This window comes from Amblyomma maculatum, chromosome 10 (genome assembly GCF_055883805.1).
Source record: "Amblyomma maculatum isolate TAMU_Amacu chromosome 10, ASM5588380v1, whole genome shotgun sequence".
Taxonomy (NCBI): domain Eukaryota; kingdom Metazoa; phylum Arthropoda; class Arachnida; order Ixodida; family Ixodidae; genus Amblyomma; species Amblyomma maculatum.
Genome location: NC_139353.1, coordinates 50,764,497 through 50,783,433, shown reverse-complemented (window position 1 = coordinate 50,783,433; position 18,937 = coordinate 50,764,497). Strand labels below are relative to the sequence as shown.

The 18,937-nt window shown below is 43.9% G+C and overlaps 1 protein-coding gene across 4 annotated transcripts; it reads left to right on the top strand.

The window, feature by feature from the left end:
* The first annotated feature begins 91 nt into the window (after positions 1 to 91).
* LOC146176360 (uncharacterized) lies at positions 92 to 17,567 on the top strand. Of its 4 annotated transcripts, XM_084582703.1 has the most exons (18): positions 95 to 213; positions 280 to 410; positions 2,873 to 2,932; positions 8,565 to 8,711; positions 9,438 to 9,584; positions 9,881 to 10,027; positions 10,324 to 10,470; positions 10,767 to 10,913; positions 11,210 to 11,356; positions 11,653 to 11,799; positions 12,096 to 12,242; positions 12,539 to 12,685; positions 12,993 to 13,139; positions 13,435 to 13,581; positions 13,877 to 14,023; positions 14,320 to 14,466; positions 14,763 to 14,909; positions 17,414 to 17,567. In XM_084582703.1, exons 2-18 carry the CDS (start codon positions 374 to 376, stop codon positions 17,428 to 17,430), a joined length of 2,172 nt encoding a protein of 723 aa, XP_084438829.1. In that variant the 5' UTR covers positions 95 to 213; positions 280 to 373; the 3' UTR covers positions 17,431 to 17,567. The 4 variants fall into 4 exon arrangements, with proteins under 4 accessions (XP_084438832.1, XP_084438831.1, XP_084438829.1 ...); XM_084582706.1 differs by lacking the exon at positions 9,881 to 10,027 and having other exon boundaries at positions 92 to 213; XM_084582705.1 differs by lacking the exon at positions 10,324 to 10,470 and having other exon boundaries at positions 92 to 213.
* The last annotated feature ends 1,370 nt before the right edge of the window (positions 17,568 to 18,937 follow it).

Below are 18,937 nucleotides of genomic sequence, written 5' to 3'. Positions count from 1 at the left end.
CAACGAACGCAGATTCTTGAAACGTGCTCGCAGGGAATTAGAGACCGTGGGGTCAGTGTGCATTAGGGAAACTACGGAGTGTTAATTGTATTTGAACCCCTGAAAAAAATGCCTCGGTAGAAGCCGGAAAGATTTTGTGAAGTTCTGGGCAATGGCTAATGAGGAAGACTGCGATATTTTATTGGATAGCTTTGTTTTTACTTTTATCTAAATGTATGTTAGAGATATTTTGCAACATCTCATTAGGTATCTATCATCTTTTTTTTTTTGCTTTTACAGTTCTCAAAGAGAGCATATGAGGTGTTCGTTAGCGGTAGAATTATAGTCGGTGTGCAACTGCCGCAGCGCACACGCGAGGAGCACAACGGACAGGATGGCAAAGGGTGCAATTCTTTTGGCGGTCGCCCTGAGTAAGTTCCGAATATTCTATTTTTTGTTTGTCGTCAGTAGATTTGTGATATGTGCATTTGTAAATATTCAACATACTTAGTGTCATTTTTGAAAATATTTGATAATATGCATTTTACGCGGGAAAGTCTAACGCTCTAAAATTTCATATTTAGGAAAAGCCTCTAGACAATTGGACGGCGCCATTGTCTATGTTGCAGTTGCTCAAAGAAGAGTTTGTAGGACCTTTTTCGATCAATAACAAAAAGAAAGAACACAAAAATGACGACGTACGAAATTTTTATATTATAAGAATTATTGAGGGAATAAAATTAAACCAAGTGAACATGCGTTTGCAAGCTGAGCAAAGGTAAATTCTCGCAAAGATTTACTTGCCGCATTGATGTCCCATATGCGACTGGGCGTAAGCGTACCGGTAAGGCTTTATGTTCAGCCAGCGCCTGTTTTTACTGGCCTTGCTGCTTTTTAAAGCCGTCCCTGTTTTTTAGACCGCAACAGCTCCATTTTAGGCGATCGCTTTACTGAATAAATATCTAGCATACATATTTTAAAAGTGGTGGACGATGTGCTTTACTGTCTCTAATATAACACTGACGTGTTGAATAGATATTTCTATATAAATTCTGAAATCAAAGGTTGTTCAATTTTTTTCTCACGTATAATAGACGATTTTAGTGGATGTCATGTTTTTAGGATAAAATGCAGATCGGTTTAACGGAGAGGAAATGACTCAGTTGTTCGAAGTGTTGGCGTCAGTAATATATGCCACTGGTGAATGCGGATTTCACATCTTAAGTATAGATCAAAATGCTTGAAAGCTTGAAAAGGCTTAACGCGATAACGCTATTGACACGTTCACCGAAAATCTGGCGTCCGCGGCCGTCCTAGAGGTGGAGTTGTGAGCGAGAAATCATGAGCGTGGCGCTGGCAGATGGTAGCTTTCAGCTAACATGGCCGAGTCCTAACCGGACACATGGCGGAGTCCTAACCGTTTCCTTTGCTATGGGTGGATGATATCAGAATTAGCCTGCTAGGACCGTTGCATTCACGTTACCCGTAGACCATTCAGGCACGTTCATAAGGCTGGGTTAGAGGAGCTTAATTGTCTAACATATTTTCTAGTCTTTTTACACTGTGATCAAGAGACACAACTCAAGGCCGTCCAGCAGGTCTCGACAGCTCTACAGAGGCAGCGACCGAGCGAAACCGATGAGAGGGGGGGCAGCACCCCCAATAAGGGGGCGGCGGCCCTCTCGAACCCGCGGAAGTAGCGAGGGACGTAACAAGACCTCAAGGAGCACAACGCACGAGACTGACGTAGTGGCCGCGTCACGGTAAAAGCTTGTCCTCCCTGCTTGGAGGGAGCCTAACCGATTCTGCAGGCATTTTAAATAAAAGTTGTTCTCTCTCTCTCTCTCTCTTTTACACTTTTCTTGTGTTGGTGCATGTCAGAATATAGTTTCTTCGATGCCAAAACATAGTCCTTAGGTGCAGCACAACTCTTTTTCGGTGGTTTGAAGCAAGTGATATACCTGCATGTCCATCACTGTCATACAGGTTTTCAATGAAGTAGGGGACTATGCACATGCCCGCCGAGTGGCCATTTTTTGCTTCACCTTGATCAACAAACATCTACACATTTGTTTTTATTTGTACATAATGAATTCGGTTAAATTTTAAATTATGATTTTCTGTCCGTCCCTTTCTCATATATTTTTGCACTGCAGCCTTTAGTGACTGAATATGTCAGCATCTGGCTCCAAAGAAAGATGCGGCATAATTTACTTGCCGCTACAATTCATGTAGCGTTAAAGCATTGCACACTAATGACGTCTCAATGAAAGCACCTTTTTCACTTCCAATTGTGGCAACGCTGCAATCACAGCGAATAAATTTATCGGGTGTAACCCGGCCATGCTTTGCTGACTTCTGTCACGAGAACTGAAAAAAAGTTGGGCTTGGGCAAAATATTAAACTAATAATAATAATAATTGGTTCACTAGAAGGGAAAGGCGCAGTATCTGTCACACTTGATCTGTGGACACCTGAACCGCGCCGTAAGGGAAGGGAAGAAGGTGGGAGAGAAAGTGGAAAGAGAAAGAGGGGAGTCGTAGTGGAGGGCGACGCAGTAATTTCGACCGCCTGGGGATCTTTAACGTGCGCTGACATCGCACAGCAGACGGACGCCACTTCATTTCGCCTCCATCGAAACGCAGCCGCCGTGGTCAGGTTCGAACCCAGGAACCCCGGCACAGTAGTCGGGCGTCGTACCACTGCACCACCCCGGCGCGGCGAAATATCAAACTAAAGAAATGTTTTGAGGAAACTGTGTGGAAACACGCACACGCAAATAAATAATACGGTGACATTTATTGGCAGTAACTGAGCGCATTACACACATTTTTGTGCACTTAGTTGAAGAGGCAGCAGCATTCATCATATATTTTACTCACTCTTTTTGCAGCAAGTTACACCGTTCTGGCAAAGCCTAAGTGGAGTCCCGATTTTGATGGTGACATAAACGGTGAGTCATATGTACATTAGAAAATATCTTCTTAACTGCAATAAACAATATCAATGTTCTCTATCAAAGCGTGCAGAAGACTATATCCATTTTCTCGACAACGATTTACTTCCCTAATTCTGCCAGATCCGTGATAACTGTGCCCTCTGTTAAAGTAGAAAACAAAAGTGTACAGTGTCCGTGTGCTGTGCGATGTCAGCGCACGTTAAAGATCCCCAGGTGGTCGAAATTACTCCGTAGCCCTCCACTACGGCCCCCCTTTCCCTCTATCCACTTTCACTCCCACCTTCATCCCTTCCCTTACGGCGCGGTTCAGGTGTCCACAGAGCAAGTGTGACAGATACTGCGCCTTTCCCTTCCTATGAACCAACCAAGCAACCAACCAACAGTGTTCTATCGCAAGTTGCACGAGACTCGAGTTCAACGAGAAAAACAATACCATATAGAGAGAGGTCCAACTAAAAACGGGGACAGCTTTAAGGATACTAAAATGCCTTGATAATCATCGTCACCATACTCAGCCTGCCTAAACCTACTGCAGGTGACTGGCCCGTCAAATAGCCCTTCAATAAACAATTTTGCACACAAACTGCACCAATGTACACCCGACATATTCTAATCTTATCTGCCCACATAACTTTCCGTGTTCCCCTTCTATGCTTGCCTTCCGATGGATTCAGTGAATCCCTTCTGCGAACAATCGGTTTTATTGCTTCGCATTATATGAAGTTCCAATGCTCATTTATTCTGCTTGATTTGGAATATAATGCCATTAAATTGTATTTTCTATAGTGCACAATAACACACTTGTTGATATACAACGCTTTAATACCACCAGAGAAAAAAAAACGAGGAGAAGTTTCATCACCGATCACTAAGGTGATTAGAGAAATTTGACTCAGAAAATGTCTTGGTTTTTTTATGGTGTTGAATTTCAAATTTTTACACTTTAATGTCTTACACTGAAAGCAGGTTGTCTTCGTTTATATGGAGAGAATCAACCTTCCAGCTATAGTGTAGTGTTACCCAGTATCCTTCAAAGTGAAAGCTACTTTAACGTTTACTTTAGATTAGGTTTTTGACAATGCTAACAACATTCACTATACATTATATTTAAAGGAAGCGCGTGCACATTTATAGGTACTTACCTTCAGCCTATGAATAGCGGCAACTGTCACCTTAATGAATTTGGAAAACATGCGTCTTAAAGCAGAATGGCTATCAGTGACATTATATGAAGCAAAAATTTAAAAGCATCAATAAAAATTTTCATTGCACACCTAGATAGAGTATTCTAGGATTTCAAATTGAATTCCTGTGTGCATCATCTGCAGCTGAATATACTGTTGGTTCCCTTTCTTGTTACCATACAGAATTTTAACCCTTATGCCATTATTAGAGCAGTAACAAATATTTCATTATGGGAAAAATTTACACACTTAAAATCGCGCGCTACGTTCAAATCCAGTGTACTCCAAGAAACAAAAAAGGAGTGTACAGGAAACAGCTTGAGTTCTCACACAGGGAAGTATGTAGCCAATAATACGTAATCGGGGCCATGGTGTAGTCTAGAAGCGCCTTGCGCGAACCATGACGGCCTGTTTTTTGTAATCATCATCATCATCATCATCAGCCTGATTATACCCACTGCAGGGCGAAGGCCTCTCCCATATTTCTCCACTTAACCCGGTTCTGTGCTAGCTGCATCCACTTGACCCCTGCGAACTTCTTAATCTCATCCGCCCACCTAACTTTCTGCCGCCCCCTGCTACGCTTTCCTTCCCTTGGAATCCAGTTTGTTACCCTCAGCGACCATCGGTTATCCTCTCTTCGCACTACATGTCCTGCCCATGTCCATTTCTTCTTCTTAATTTCCACTAGAATGTCGGTAACTTGAGTTTTTTTGTAATATTGGTATTTTAAATACAATACATGAGTACGGCAGTGCTCCAAGCCTTATCAAATTTCTGCTTCGCCCTCCAGAAAAGAAACGCTTCAATTCTGAACATTTATTACATTAAAAATATTGAAGTTCAAATCTCCTTGTCGATGGGGTAAATAAGCGGAGTGTCTTGCATTTTAAATGAACAGCCCAACGAAACTAACTCGTCTTTGCGAAAGACAGTGTGTATATTAGGCGTCGGCTTGGCTGACCGGAGCGGGGTTCACAATAAAAAATTCAGAGAGGCTTTGAGCCACATTTCAGGGGGATATAGTTGCTTGGTGGGCTAGTTGGTTCATGATACCATGTGTAGCAGCGTGGAGAGGGTTAAGACACTTTAAAATTCCAGCGTTCTTTTCTCTTTGTTTGCCGTCTTCCTTTGCCTACAATGTTCGTGCTGTTATGCAAAATTTCTGAGAGAGCTTCACGTACAAAATGAAAGCGGTTTAGCAGGGTATAAAATCCTGTTTTAATGGGTAATTGCAGAAATCGAGCAGTGGACACACAGAATCAAATCCGGGACCAAAAGGCCGCACCACATTGAATTGTTGGCACAACTTATATAAATATTATTCTAGCAAGTATCTGTCTACCTTAAATGGCTGACAGTTCAGAATGACCGAATTGATTATTGTATTTCTTTTTGTGGTTGCGTGCTAAGGATTCAAGCATTTGATCTTCCTATGGCCTGTGTATGCCAACAATAATTCTAAACACCTACTAGCTCAACCTGTCTCGAATTCAGCTATATATTCTTTATACTGTTTCTGAAATGCGCTGTTGAGGTATAGTAAGTCAATAAAGCATAAATTTTGTTGTAACTTTCAGCACTGAGTAAAGACCAAAAGCTCCTTTTGCAGTAATTGCTTCTACCAAAGCATCTTTGAATGCCCTTTCCTATTTCCTATAGTAGACGGTGGTTATTGGAGGTGGAAGTGGCTGGGTGCGGATTTGTGTTCAAAATAGAATGACGAAAATTGGGTTGATTGTATTTAACTTGAACAGGCAAGTGACTGATCTCGACACCGACGTTTACAGCGTTGCTCTACTGGTTTTTGTTTGCCAGTTTTGTGTTATTTCGCGTTTTATTATGAGGGCCATACGTGACGCCGGGCGACCCGTAGTCGTGCGCCACATGTTGTTGCATGTTGTTGTCTGCAGCAAACATCGTTGGCTTCACCTCGCGCTTTGCAGCAGACGTCATCATCAGCGACGTCGTGCATATGTCCCAGAGCGCTATGCAATCGCCGCAGTCGACCACAGCTACTGTAAAATTGCAACACACTCTTGGGCTGTGCAGTAAACATCGTCGTCGTCATTAGCTTCAAAGAGGTCGAGAGAGAATAAACATTAGTTCGCGGTATCGAGTGAGCGGGTTTTCTTAGTCCACACTTCCACTAGCTTGGAGTACCTCCCGGGCCCTGGTGAGATCCTGCGTTGCTAAGCATACGCGCTGCGACATAATAGTCCTCGGTTCAAAGTTAGAAACCTGTGGAAATTACGAGGAAACTCTGACACAATTATAAAGACACTCTCATCGGCAGACTAGCCAACAATGATCAAGGGCTTGGAGAAAAGAACGTAATGAGTGTGAGGCCGGTGCAAGGTTTTTTATTTAGCTGGGTAGTCAATGCCATAACGTACCTTAACCTCAACACGGCGAAAACGATATGATTCAGGCGCTAATATGAAGTTGTGTCAAACTAGCATTGGGTCTGCTTAAAGGCACATCCACTGAGAGACTCTTTTCCCTGGGCATGCACAACAGCTGGTCTCAAACGGTCGAGGCGGTGGGCTTGTACATATACGGAGGCGCAGCGGACTCATACAAGATCATCGTGGAGTGGCGCAGCCGTACGATCCCCATGGCGACCAACGAGGCAGGCCAACAGCCTGTAGCAGCCCCGTGACAGTCTATCTAATGCTGCGGTGCCGTTCGGCAGCGAAACTTTGCCGGTTTTAACGGCCAGAGAAACCAAGATGTTGAAGATTGGTTCGCGTCGTACGCGCGAGGGAGCCGTCACAACAACTGGGATGGTCGCATGAAAAGGACAATATTATCTTCTACCTGAGCGACATTGCTAACCTGTAATTTCGGAATTATGAGACCGAAATCAACTTGCGCCGCTTACAAAACAACGCTCGCTGACCATTTTGGTTGTTTCATAGTGCGGACACTATGCGCTGTATAAACCTTGCTGGTCCGAGCTCAGCATTAAAGAGAAACGTTCAATAGCTACGTTGAAGATGTTGATTTGACCAAGCGTGTCAATCTGTATCTGGATGACACGGCTAAAATCAAGAATATTATGAAGCGCATTGACGATAGCTCATTCCACATGCTTTTGTCAAAGAGTCCCAGTCTTCAAACTCTCAGAGTGTTGCCGAGTTGCGAACGCAACGCTTCTGCACTGGACGCCCTCCCGCGCTTGCCGCGTCAATCTCTGTCCTTGATGTGAGCAGTGACCTTTTGGCTCACGTCAAATATATTGACCGGGTGAGGCCACTGCAGCTTGGGCTTCTGTCTGGACCACGTCCGTCGTCTACAACCCAGTTATTTACTCCTGCAAACCGACACACCATCACGCAGGAGTTTTACGATGCCCTTTCTTCACTTGAGCAGCTGAAGCATGTGGTAATTCATGCCGACCCTCGTTCCACTGCCGCTCACAATTGTTGATATACCTTAATCTACGGACCCCTTGTTGCCATGCCGCCTCTCCCTGTGCTGGTGCAGATGCCTCCTCTGCATGCCGAAGTTACCGCCAGAACATCGCCGCTGAAGCCATTTTCATATGTGTCGACAGTGGCGCCACTGTCTGTCGCTCCGCGGCTCCGGTCAATGCCGCCTCCCTACATCCATCGCGCACAAAAGACAACCGGCTTTTCTGCAATGCCTGCGGCCTTCCAGGTCCTGCCACCCGCCTTTGTCGTTATGCTCTCCACCCTGTCTCTGCACGCAGTACGCTTGACTACTACTGTTATCCGTACGGCACGTCGCGCCCATCTTGCGCATTGTTTCGCTCCTCTTACTGAGTAATAGAGCAGCAGACCTGTTAAGGTGCCTTCATTGCAAATATATCTGCTCATCTGTCTTCCCACTGCTCAGAAGATAGCGAGGAGGCCAGGCTACCCATAAAAGAAACTGGACATTGATATTATTCATATGGAACGGAGCGGAGGTATGAACAAGGTATTTTTCATTATACTGCACTGTTTACCAAGCTGCGGCACACTGCAGGATACTAAGCTATAGTGCTTACAGAAATTCTGCATTTCAATGTGCTTTTTCAGTCATGGTGCTCTCTTTTACAGCCAAACATAAACGGAAGCACTAAATGTTCTTTACAGATGTAGACAGTCTTCGGTTGGCGCACAATTTCGCAGGTCTTTTTATAGCCAAGAAGAGTAATAGAGCTGTAATGATGTTTATAAAAACACTTAGCTACAGTGTTCACAGAAAGGCTCCATTTAAGTCGGGATTTACAGTAACGGTTGCTTTCTATTGCAGCCAAATGTAGACGATGGCATTACATAATGTGTACAGATCTTGGCAGAAGCTTATGGTATTCCGCATAATTTCACAGATCTGGACAGACGAAAAGAGAAACAAAGCTATAAATAAGTTCACAAAAATTCTGTCACAGTAATAGTTCCTAATGTGTGCGACATTACGTCATTTCAATCCAGATGTGAGAGCTCGGCAAGACTACGACGAATACAGCTCGGAAGACACCGAGGAGTCTTGTAACCCCGTGCACACAGCTAAGCCCAGGCTGCCACAAGGACAGAACGGGAATTATCAAGCCATCCCCGTGGAGCGCAGTGATGCACAAGGTATTTATCATTACGGTGTTCTGTTTACTGCTGCGGCACTCTGCACACTTAGCTACTGTGTTCACAGAAATGCTCCATTTCAGCCGGTATTTACAGTAACGGTGCTTTCTACTTAGGCCGAATGTAGACGATGGCACTAAATAATGTGTACAGATCTTGGCAGAATCTTATGGAATTCCGCATAATTTCGCAGGTCTGTACAGACGAAAAAAGAAACAAATCTATTAAAAGTTCATCAAAATTCTATCAAAGTAATAGTTCCTGATGTGTGCTACATTACGTCATTTCAATCCAAATCTGAGAGCTCGGCAATATAGCTCGGAAGATACCGAGAAGCCCAGTAACCCGGCGCACAGAGCTAAGCCCAGGCTGCCACAAGGACAGAACGGGAATTTTGAATCCATCCCCGTAGAACGCAGTGATGTACTAGGTATTTATCAGTGTTGTGTACTGTTTACTGCTGCGGCACACTGAACACTTAGCGACTGTGTTCACAGAAATACTCCATTTCAGTCGGGTTTTACAGTAACGGTGCTTTCTATTGCAGCCAAACGTAGACGAAGGCACTAAATATTGTTTACAGATCTAGGCAGAATCTTATGGTATTCCGCATCATTTCGCATGCCTGCACAGACGATCAGATAAACAAAGCTGTAAAAAAGTTCACACAAATTCTGTCATAGTAATAGTTCCTGATGTGTGCGACATTACGTCATTTCAATCCAGATCTGAGAGTTTGGCATGACTACGACGAATACAGCTCGGAAGACACCGAGGAGTCCAGTAACCCCGCGCACAAAGCTAAGCCCAGGCTGCCACAAGGACAGAACGGGAATTTTGAAGCCATCCCCGTGGAGCGCAGTGATGCACAAGGTTTTTATTATTATTGTGTACTGTTTACTGCTGCGGCACACTTAACACTTAGCTACCGTGTTCACAGAAATGCTCCATTTCTGTCGGGATTTACAGTAACGGTGCTTTCTATTGCAGCCAAATGTAGACGATGGCACTAAATATTGTTTACAGATCTAGGCAGAATCTTATGGTATTCCGCATAATTTCGCATGTCTGCACAGACGATCAGATAAACAAAGCTGTAAAAAAGTTCACAAAAATTCTGTCATAGTAATAGTTCCTGATGTGTGCGACATTACGTCATTTCAATCCAGATCTGAGAGCTCGGCAAGACTACGACGAATACAGATCGGAAGACACCGAGGAGTCCAGTAACACAGCGCACAAAGCTAAGCCCAGGCTGCCACAAGGACAGAACGGGAATTTTGAAGCCATCCCTGTGGAGCGCAGTGATGCACAAGGTATTTATTAATATTGTGAACTGTTTACTGCTGCGGCACACTGAACACTTAGCTACTGTGTTCACAGAAATACTCCATTTCAGTCGGGTTTTACAGTAACGGTGCTTTCTATTGCAGCCAAACGTAGACGAAGGCACTAAATATTGTTTACAGATCTAGGCAGAATCTTATGGTATTCCGCATAATTTCGCATGTCTGCACAGACGATCAGATAAACAAAGCTGTAATAAAGTTCACAAAAATTCTGTCATGGTAATAGTTCCTGATGTGTGCGACATTACGTCATTTCAATCCAGATCAGAGAGCTCGGCAAGACTACGACGAATACAGCTCGGAAGACACCGAGGAGTCCAGTAACCCCGCGCACAAAGCTAAGCCCAGGCTGCCACAAGGACAGAACGGGAATTTTGAAGCCATCCCCGTGGAGCGCAGTGATACACTAGGTATTTATTATTATTGTGTTCTGTTTACTGCTGCGGCACACTGAACACTTAGCTACCGTGTTCACAGAAATGCTCCATTTCTGTCGGGATTTACAGTAACGGTGCTTTCTATTGCAGCCAAATGTAGACGATGGCACTAAATATTGTTTACAGATCTAGGCAGAATCTTATGGTATTCCGCATAATTTCACATGTCTGCACAGACGATCAGATAAACAAAGCTGTAAAAAAGTTCACAAAAATTCTGTCATAGTAATAGTTCCTGATGTGTGCGACATTACGTCATTTCAATCCAGATCTGAGAGCTCGGCAAGACTACGACGAATACAGCTCGGAAGACACCGAGGAGTCCAGTAACCCCACGCACAAAGCTAAGCCCAGGCTGCCACAAGGACAGAACGGGAATTTTGAAGCCATCCCCGTGGAGCGCAGTGATGCACAAGGTATTTATTATTATAGTGTACTCTTTACTGCTGCGGCACACTGAACACTTAGCTACCGTGTTCACAGAAATGCTCCATTTCAGTCGGGATTTACAGTAACGGTGCTTTCTATTGCAGCCAAATGTAGACGATGGCACTAAATAATGTGTACAGATCTTGGCAGAATCTTATGGTATTCCGCATAATTTCATAGGTCTGCACAGAAGAAAAGAGAAAGAAAGCTGTAAACAAGTTCACAAAAATTCTGTCACAGTAATAGCTCCCGATTTGTGCGACATTACGTCATTTCAATCCAGATCTGAGAGCTCGGCAAGACTACGACGAATACAGCTCAGAAGACACCGAGGACCCCAGTAACCCGGCGCACAGAGCTAAGCCCAGGCTGCCACAAGGACAGAACGGGAATTTTGAAGCCATCCCCGTGGAGCGCAGTGTTGCACAAGGTATTTATCATTATTGTGTACTGTTTACTGCTGCGGCACACTGAACACTTAGCTACCGTGTTCACAGAAATGCTCCATTTTAGTCGGGATTTACAGTAACGGTGCTTTCTATTGCAGCCAAATGTAGACGATGGCACTAAATAATGTGTACAGATCTTGGCAGAATCTTATGGTATTCCGCATAATTTCATAGGTCTGCACAGAAGAAAAGAGAAAGAAAGCTGTAAACAAGTTCAGAAAAATTCTGTCACAGTAATAGCTCCCGATTTGTGCGACATTACGTCATTTCAATCCAGATCTGAGAGCTCGGCAAGACTACGACGAATACAGCTCAGAAGACACCGAGGACCCCAGTAACCCGGCGCACAGAGCTAAGCCCAGGCTGCCACAAGGACAGAACGGGAATTTTGAAGCCATCCCCGTGGAGCGCAGTGTTGCACAAGGTATTTATCATTATTGTGTACTGTTTACTGCTGCGGCACACTGAACACTTAGCTACCGTGTTCACAGAAATGCTCCATTTTAGTCGGGATTTACAGTAACGGTGCTTTCTATTGCAGCCAAATGTAGACGATGGCACTAAATAATGTGTACAGATCTTGGCAGAATCTTATGGTATTCCGCATAATTTCATAGGTCTGCACAGAAGAAAAGAGAAAGAAAGCTGTAAACAAGTTCACAAAAATTCTGTCACAGTAATAGCTCCCGATTTGTGCGACATTACGTCATTTCCATCCAGATCTGAGAGCTCGGCAAGACTACGACGAATACAGCTCAGAAGACACCGAGGACCCCAGTAACCCGGCGCACAGAGCTAAGCCCAGGCTGCCACAAGGACAGAACGGGAATTTTGAAGCCATCCCCGTGGAGCGCAGTGTTGCACAAGGTATTTATCATTATTGTGTACTGTTTACTGCTGCGGCACACTGAACACTTAGCTACCGTGTTCACAGAAATGCTCCATTTTAGTCGGGATTTACAGTAACGGTGCTTTCTATTGCAGCCAAATGTAGACGATGGCACTAAATAATGTGTACAGATCTTGGCAGAATCTTATGGTATTCCGCATAATTTCATAGGTCTGCACAGAAGAAAAGAGAAAGAAAGCTGTAAACAAGTTCAGAAAAATTCTGTCACAGTAATAGCTCCCGATTTGTGCGACATTACGTCATTTCAATCCAGATCTGAGAGCTCGGCAAGACTACGACGAATACAGCTCAGAAGACACCGAGGACCCCAGTAACCCGGCGCACAGAGCTAAGCCCAGGCTGCCACAAGGACAGAACGGGAATTTTGAAGCCATCCCCGTGGAGCGCAGTGTTGCACAAGGTATTTAGCATTATTGTGTACTGTTTACTTCTTCGGCACACATGAACACTTAGCTACCGTGTTCACAGAAATGCTCCATTTCAGTCGGGATTTACAGTAACGGTGCTTTCTATTGCAGCCAAATGTAGACGATGGCACTAAATAATGTGTACAGATCTTGGCAGAATCTTATGGTATTCCGCATAATTTCATAGGTCTGCACAGAAGAAAAGAGAAAGAAAGAGAAAGAAAGCTGTAAAAAAGTTCACAAAAATTCTGTCATAGTAATAGTTTCCGGTGTGTGCGACATTATGTCATTTCAATCCAGATCTGAGAGCTCGGCAAGACTACGACGAATACAGCTCGGAAGACACCGAGGATCCCAGTAACCCGGCGCACAGAGCTAAGCCCAGGCTGCCACAAGGACAGAACGGAAATTTTGAAGCCATCCCCGTGGAGCGCAGTGATGCACTAGGTATTTATCAGTATTGTGTACTATTTACTGCTGCGGCATACTGAACACTTAGCTACCGTGTTCACAGAAATGCTCCATTTCTGTCGGGATTTACAGTAACGGTGCTTTCTATTGTAGCCAAACGTAGCGATGGCACTAAATATTGTTTACAGATCTAGGCAGAATCTTATAGTATTCCGCATAATTTCGCAGGTCTGCACTGACGATCAGATAAACAAAGCTGTAAAAATATTTACAAAAATTCTGTCATAGTAATAGTTCCTGATGTGTGCGACATTACGTCATTTCAATTCAGATCTAAGAGCTCGGCAAGACTACGACGAATACAGCTCGGAAGTCACCGAAGAGTCCAGTAACCCAGCGCACAAAGCTAAGCCCAGGCTGCCACAAGGACAGAACGGGAATTTTGAAGCCATCCCCGTGGAACGCAGTGATGCATTAGGTATTTATCATATTGTGTACTGTTTACTGCTGCTGCACACTGAACACATAGTTACTGTGTTCACAGAAATGCTCCATTGCAGTCGGGATTTACAGTAACGGTGCTTTCTATTGCAGCCAAATGTAGACGATGGCAATACATAATGTGTACAGACCTTGGCAAAAGCTTACGGTATTCCGCATAATTTCGCAGGTCTGCACAGACGAAAAGAGGAAAAAAGCTGTAACCAAGTTCACAAAAATTCTGTCACAGTAATAGCTCCCGATGTGTGCGACATTATGTCATTTCAATCCAGATCTGAGAGCTCGGCAAGACTACGACGAATACAGCTCGGAAGACACCGAGGATCCCAGTAACCCGGCGCACAGAGCTAAGCCCAGGCTGCCACAAGGACAGAACGGGAATTTTGAAGCCATCCCCGTGGAGCGCAGTGACGCACTAGGTATTTATCAGTATTGTGTACTATTTACTGCTGCGGAATACTGAACACTTAGCTACCGTGTTCACAGAAATGCTCCATTTCTGTCGGGATTTACAGTAACGGTGCTTTCTATTGCAGCCAAACGTAGACGATGGCACTAAATATTGTTCACAGATCTAGGCAGAATCTTATGGTATTCCGCATCATTTCGCATGCCTGCACAGACGATCAGATAAACAAAGCTGTAAAAAAGTTCACACAAATTCTGTCATAGTAGTAGTTCCTGATGTGTGCGACATTACGTCATTTCAATCCAGATCTGAGAGCTCGGCAAGACTACGACGAATACAGCTCGGAAGACACCGAGGATCCCAGTACCCCGGCGCACAGAGCTAAGCCCAGGCTGCCACAAGGACAGAACGGGAATTTTGAAGCCATCCCCGTGGAGCGCAGTGATGCACTAGGTATTTATCAGTATTGTGTACTATTTACTGCTGCGGCATACTGAACACTTAGCTACCGTGTTCACAGAAATGCTGTATTACTGTCGGGATTTACAGTAACGGTGCTTTCTTTTGCAGCCAAACATAGACGATGGCACTAAATATTGTTCATTGATCTAGGCAGAATATTATGGTATTCCGCGTAATTTCGCAGGTCTGCACAGACGCTAAGATAAACAAAGCTGTAAACAAGTTCACAAAAGTTATGTCATAGTAATAGTTCCTGATGTGTGCGACATTACGTAATTTCAATCCAGATCTGAGAGCTCGGGAAGACTACGACGAATACAGCTCGGAAGACACCGAGGATTCCAGTAACCCGGCGCACACAGCTAAGCCCAAGCTGCCACAAGGACAGAATGGGAATTTTGAACCTATCCCCGTGAAGCGGAGTGATGCACAAGGTATTTTTAATTATTGTGTACTGTTTACTGTGGCGGCACACTGAACACTTAGCTACTTTATTCACAGATATGCTGAATTTTATTCAGGATTTCCGGTATTACTAAGTTCTATTGCATCTAAGCAAAGAGGGCGGCTGGAAAGGTTCATTGAAGAATTTGATAGAATGCCACTCCATTTACACAATGCGTAATGTATTTTCACCGAAGAGAAGAGCAAACGTACTGTAAACATCTCAGTGGAAACTTTGCATCACAATAATTGTTCCTTATGTGTGCGAAGTTACATCCTTTCATTGCAGATATGAAAAATTGGATGAACTATGCCGAATACGGCTCAGAAGTGGCCGAGGTGTCCGCTAACCCAGCCCATTCTTCCAAGCCCAGAGAGCCACAAGAGAGATAGGGGAATTTTGAGCAAATCGTTTTTCGGTGCAGTGATGCTTAACGTATTTATTATTATGGTGCACTGAATGCTACAGCGTCTCCCTGAATGCTCTACAATGGGGTGCAGAAAATGCTATCTTTATGTCAGGCTTTCCATTTCCAACTGTACGTGAGGTCTTCAGAATAACTTAAATCACCAGGAGAAACTTCATTGTATTTTAACCTTTCGCTCATTAGTACCCTAACTCTCTTTACTTCCTTTTCCCCTTTTCTCAGTGCGGGTATCAGGCCAGGATTCTTTTGCCGTCGGCCGACCTCTCCGACTTTGCGTTTACATTAAATACTCTTATCTCTCTTTTATCGTGTTTTGTAGTTATACTGCGCTTTATTTCATCCAAAAGTATCGAAAGTTGTAAATGTTCAAACGTTTTAACAGAATCCTGCCGCACTCCAAAAAGTGTTGCAGGTCTCTTCACAAACGATAAAACAAACACAGCTATAAACACGTCTGTAAAACATTTGCACCTGAATAATAGTTCCTTATGTGTGTGTTTATAACCTTCCAATAAAATTAACGTCTTATAAAATAAAAAACAACGTGCTTTCAAAGGAGGCCTGAAAGCTCGGCCGGACTACGGTGAATACAGCTAAGAAGACACCGAGGATTCCGGTAGCCCGACGCACGCAGTTAGGCCCAGGCTGCCAGAATACGGACGCGACCGTAATTTTGAACACATTTAATTGGAGCGCTGTGATGCATAATATATATGTCAACATATTGCACTTAACACCGCTGCTGCACCCTTAACACTCAACATTGGGGCGCATAGAAGTGCTACATTTTAAGTAGGTTTTTTAGTTACACTGCGTTATATTTCATCCAATACTAAGCGGCGGTTATAAATATTCACAAAGAATTCGCAGATTCCTACTGTGTACCAGAGCATGTGGCCGGTATCTTCACAGACGAGAGGAGCAGCAGAGCCGTAAACTTGTCTGTGCAAACTCTGCATCACATTTATAGTCCCTGGTGTTGCGAGATTAGGTCTTTCAAATGTACATATGAAAGCTCTCATTGACAGCGGCGAATATGCCTCAAAATACACCGAGAAGTCTGGTAATCAAGAACACAGCCTAGCCTAGCCTTCCACCAGGACATATCAGTCATTTTGTATCCATTGCAGGGAAGCGCAATGGAGCTCAAAGTGTACATAATTATGGCCAATATTGTGCGCAATTCACACAAGACGTAGTTTCCTATATCTTCACAAAGTAGAAAACTAGCAGGTGTGTAAAGGTTCTTTTGCAACTAGTTTGCAACAAGACATATTCCCATATTATGTGAAATTATGTTGTTTAATTTCGTTTCTGAAGCCTAGAGAGCAATACGGCGAATATGGCAGCGAAGCTGACATCTAGACTTGTATCTGAGATGAAAATTACGAGCCCAGTTTGCCTCAAGAAGGACAGGGCGTTGATTGTCAAGCTTTTTCCACGGAGAGCAAGGAACATTTCCTAGTCTCTGGAAAGATAACGGAAAAGATGAAGCAAATTCCTGCGCTGCAAAACTCATTTGCTGGCAAGAACTCAAAGTAGACATCACAGACGGTAGATCAGTTTATTCTTCACGTGAGTGCTCGGTGCTGACGTAATGAAGGCAGTCCGTAAACATCTGTTTAGTAAAAGTACTGGCTATCTATGTCAATGTACCAAACAGCTCATGTTGCAAGCATATTAGTAGTGGTCTAATACAAGTGCAAGAAGCAAACGTATGTCACGTTCTTTTTCGCGCCCAGGAATACGCACCGCTAATAGCTATTAGTCGCCTCCAAAACAATCATTATTTGATAGGTTTCACTACGACTGCGGAGAAAAATGTGCGACATTCGCACTGCATGTAAACGTAAACCTGATTTGATGGCGGCTCTTAGTTTATTGGAGACAAACCGATCCTTATGCTTTTAAATGGTGAGGATAGACTTCTCTAAATAAAACGATTTCATTCTCAAACCTCACCGAACTCTTCTCTTCCGACTATAGCCCGTATTTTTCGTACATCATTTTATGTTTGAACATTACAATTAGAGCATTATCGAAATATGTTTTTCGTTGCTTTTCAGGTCAGGAGCGGCAATAAATGCGTCCAAGGATGACAGTATTTTTGTGGCCGATAACTGATGACCCTTAAGTTTAAGCTCTTGATAAGTGTCCTAATAAATATAAGTACTGTTGAAATAGTCCACGTCACCATGGAATTATCGTTTCTTACAATGCGATGTCGAACTGTGTGCGATATGCCAAAAAATCCAGCCTTTTGTTCTCATGCCGACATATAGTATGCACATAAATTGTGCACGAGCCTTGTTATTATATTATGCACGCAAAACGAGAATAAACATTTTTGTTTGGCTATGCAGCCTAATGCGTATTAAGAAGTCATTCCTAGAGCAACAGTTTTTCAATAACAAATCGACACTAGCTACGCGATGTGATCGATTTAATTGCGATAGTAATGGGCTTTTCACAAAATTGTGTAAAAAGTAAAAACTACTGCGCATTGCGCAAAGCAGCAGAGGCAGACAAAGATTCCTTTTAACCGCATCCCAAATCATTCAGCATTATGATTTCGACCCAATTCATTTGGGGTTTGGGCTATCTGGAATTGCGAAGCTTAGCTAAAGGCTTCTATTCGCGCCAGCCATATTAGGACAAAAAGCTTCATTACAAAGCTAGGCATAATATGAGTGCTTCTACCACTGTTAATAGCATTAAGATGGATGAAAGCAAGCAAGAAATGAAGGATGGAAATGATCATAAAGTACGAGGATATAATGTGCTTATTGAAATTGGAAGTTATTTGCAAAGCTGGAGTGGACAGTAATATTTGCTCTACACACTCTATGCTCAAGCCCTGCACCGTTCCTCTAGTGTTTCAAACAACGCGCACTCTTTTCTGTTTGTCTTGGTGAAGGCGGGCGCAGCTCGACTGCGTATAAGCACGCTCTCAATTTTGGGGGAGGGTTGTAGTCGGCGCGGCAGCGATAGCAGATGGGGACTGCGGAAACAAGGCACGAGGATTTCTTGCGGGAGCAGCCCTGTTGAAGGCGCGTGCGTGGTCAGCAAGCGGCACGGGTTAGCCAGATGTACTTATATACCAATATTCGAACGGCGCCTTGCTTGGGCGATTACTGAAGCGGAGCCTCCTGGATGTGTCAGCATATTTATTGATTTACTGCCTTCGGAGGAGCAATGTTTCTGAACCGCAGGGTACCCAGTGGGGATATCGCATCTCCCTATTACAACTCCAGCGTCGTTCTTGAAGCGAACGTTTCATTACACTTGGTATAGCCGGTCTTCGCGTCGCACCAAATTTGAACTTCACCGAGGTAAATACCTTGGATGGTTAGAAGTCACACCCCAGCTAAGTCCTTCTGTAAAATCTTGTGGACCACTTTGGTGTCGCACCGGTAGGTCATGACCCTGAGCGTTTGACATTCGGGGACCTTTCACCTTTGAGTGACATTTTACATTTCACCTTTAAAACTTGGATTTGAGAGAGTGGAAGTGGATGCAGAACGTGACTGATTACGTGGGCGGTGGCACGGAATGCCATCGCGGGATGGTAACAGCTGCCTCACTGCACA

Bases quoted from the DNA above. Each gene is read 5' to 3' on its own strand.
- LOC146176360 (XM_084582703.1), top strand. From the start codon at position 374: ATGGCAAAGGGTGCAATTCTTTTGGCGGTCGCCCTGA. The intron at 2,933-8,564 runs GTGAGTCATATG...ATTTCAATCCAG, and splicing joins TTTTGATGGTGACATAAACG to ATGTGAGAGCTCGGCAAGAC. The intron at 10,028-10,323 runs GTATTTATTAAT...ATTTCAATCCAG, and splicing joins GGAGCGCAGTGATGCACAAG to ATCAGAGAGCTCGGCAAGAC.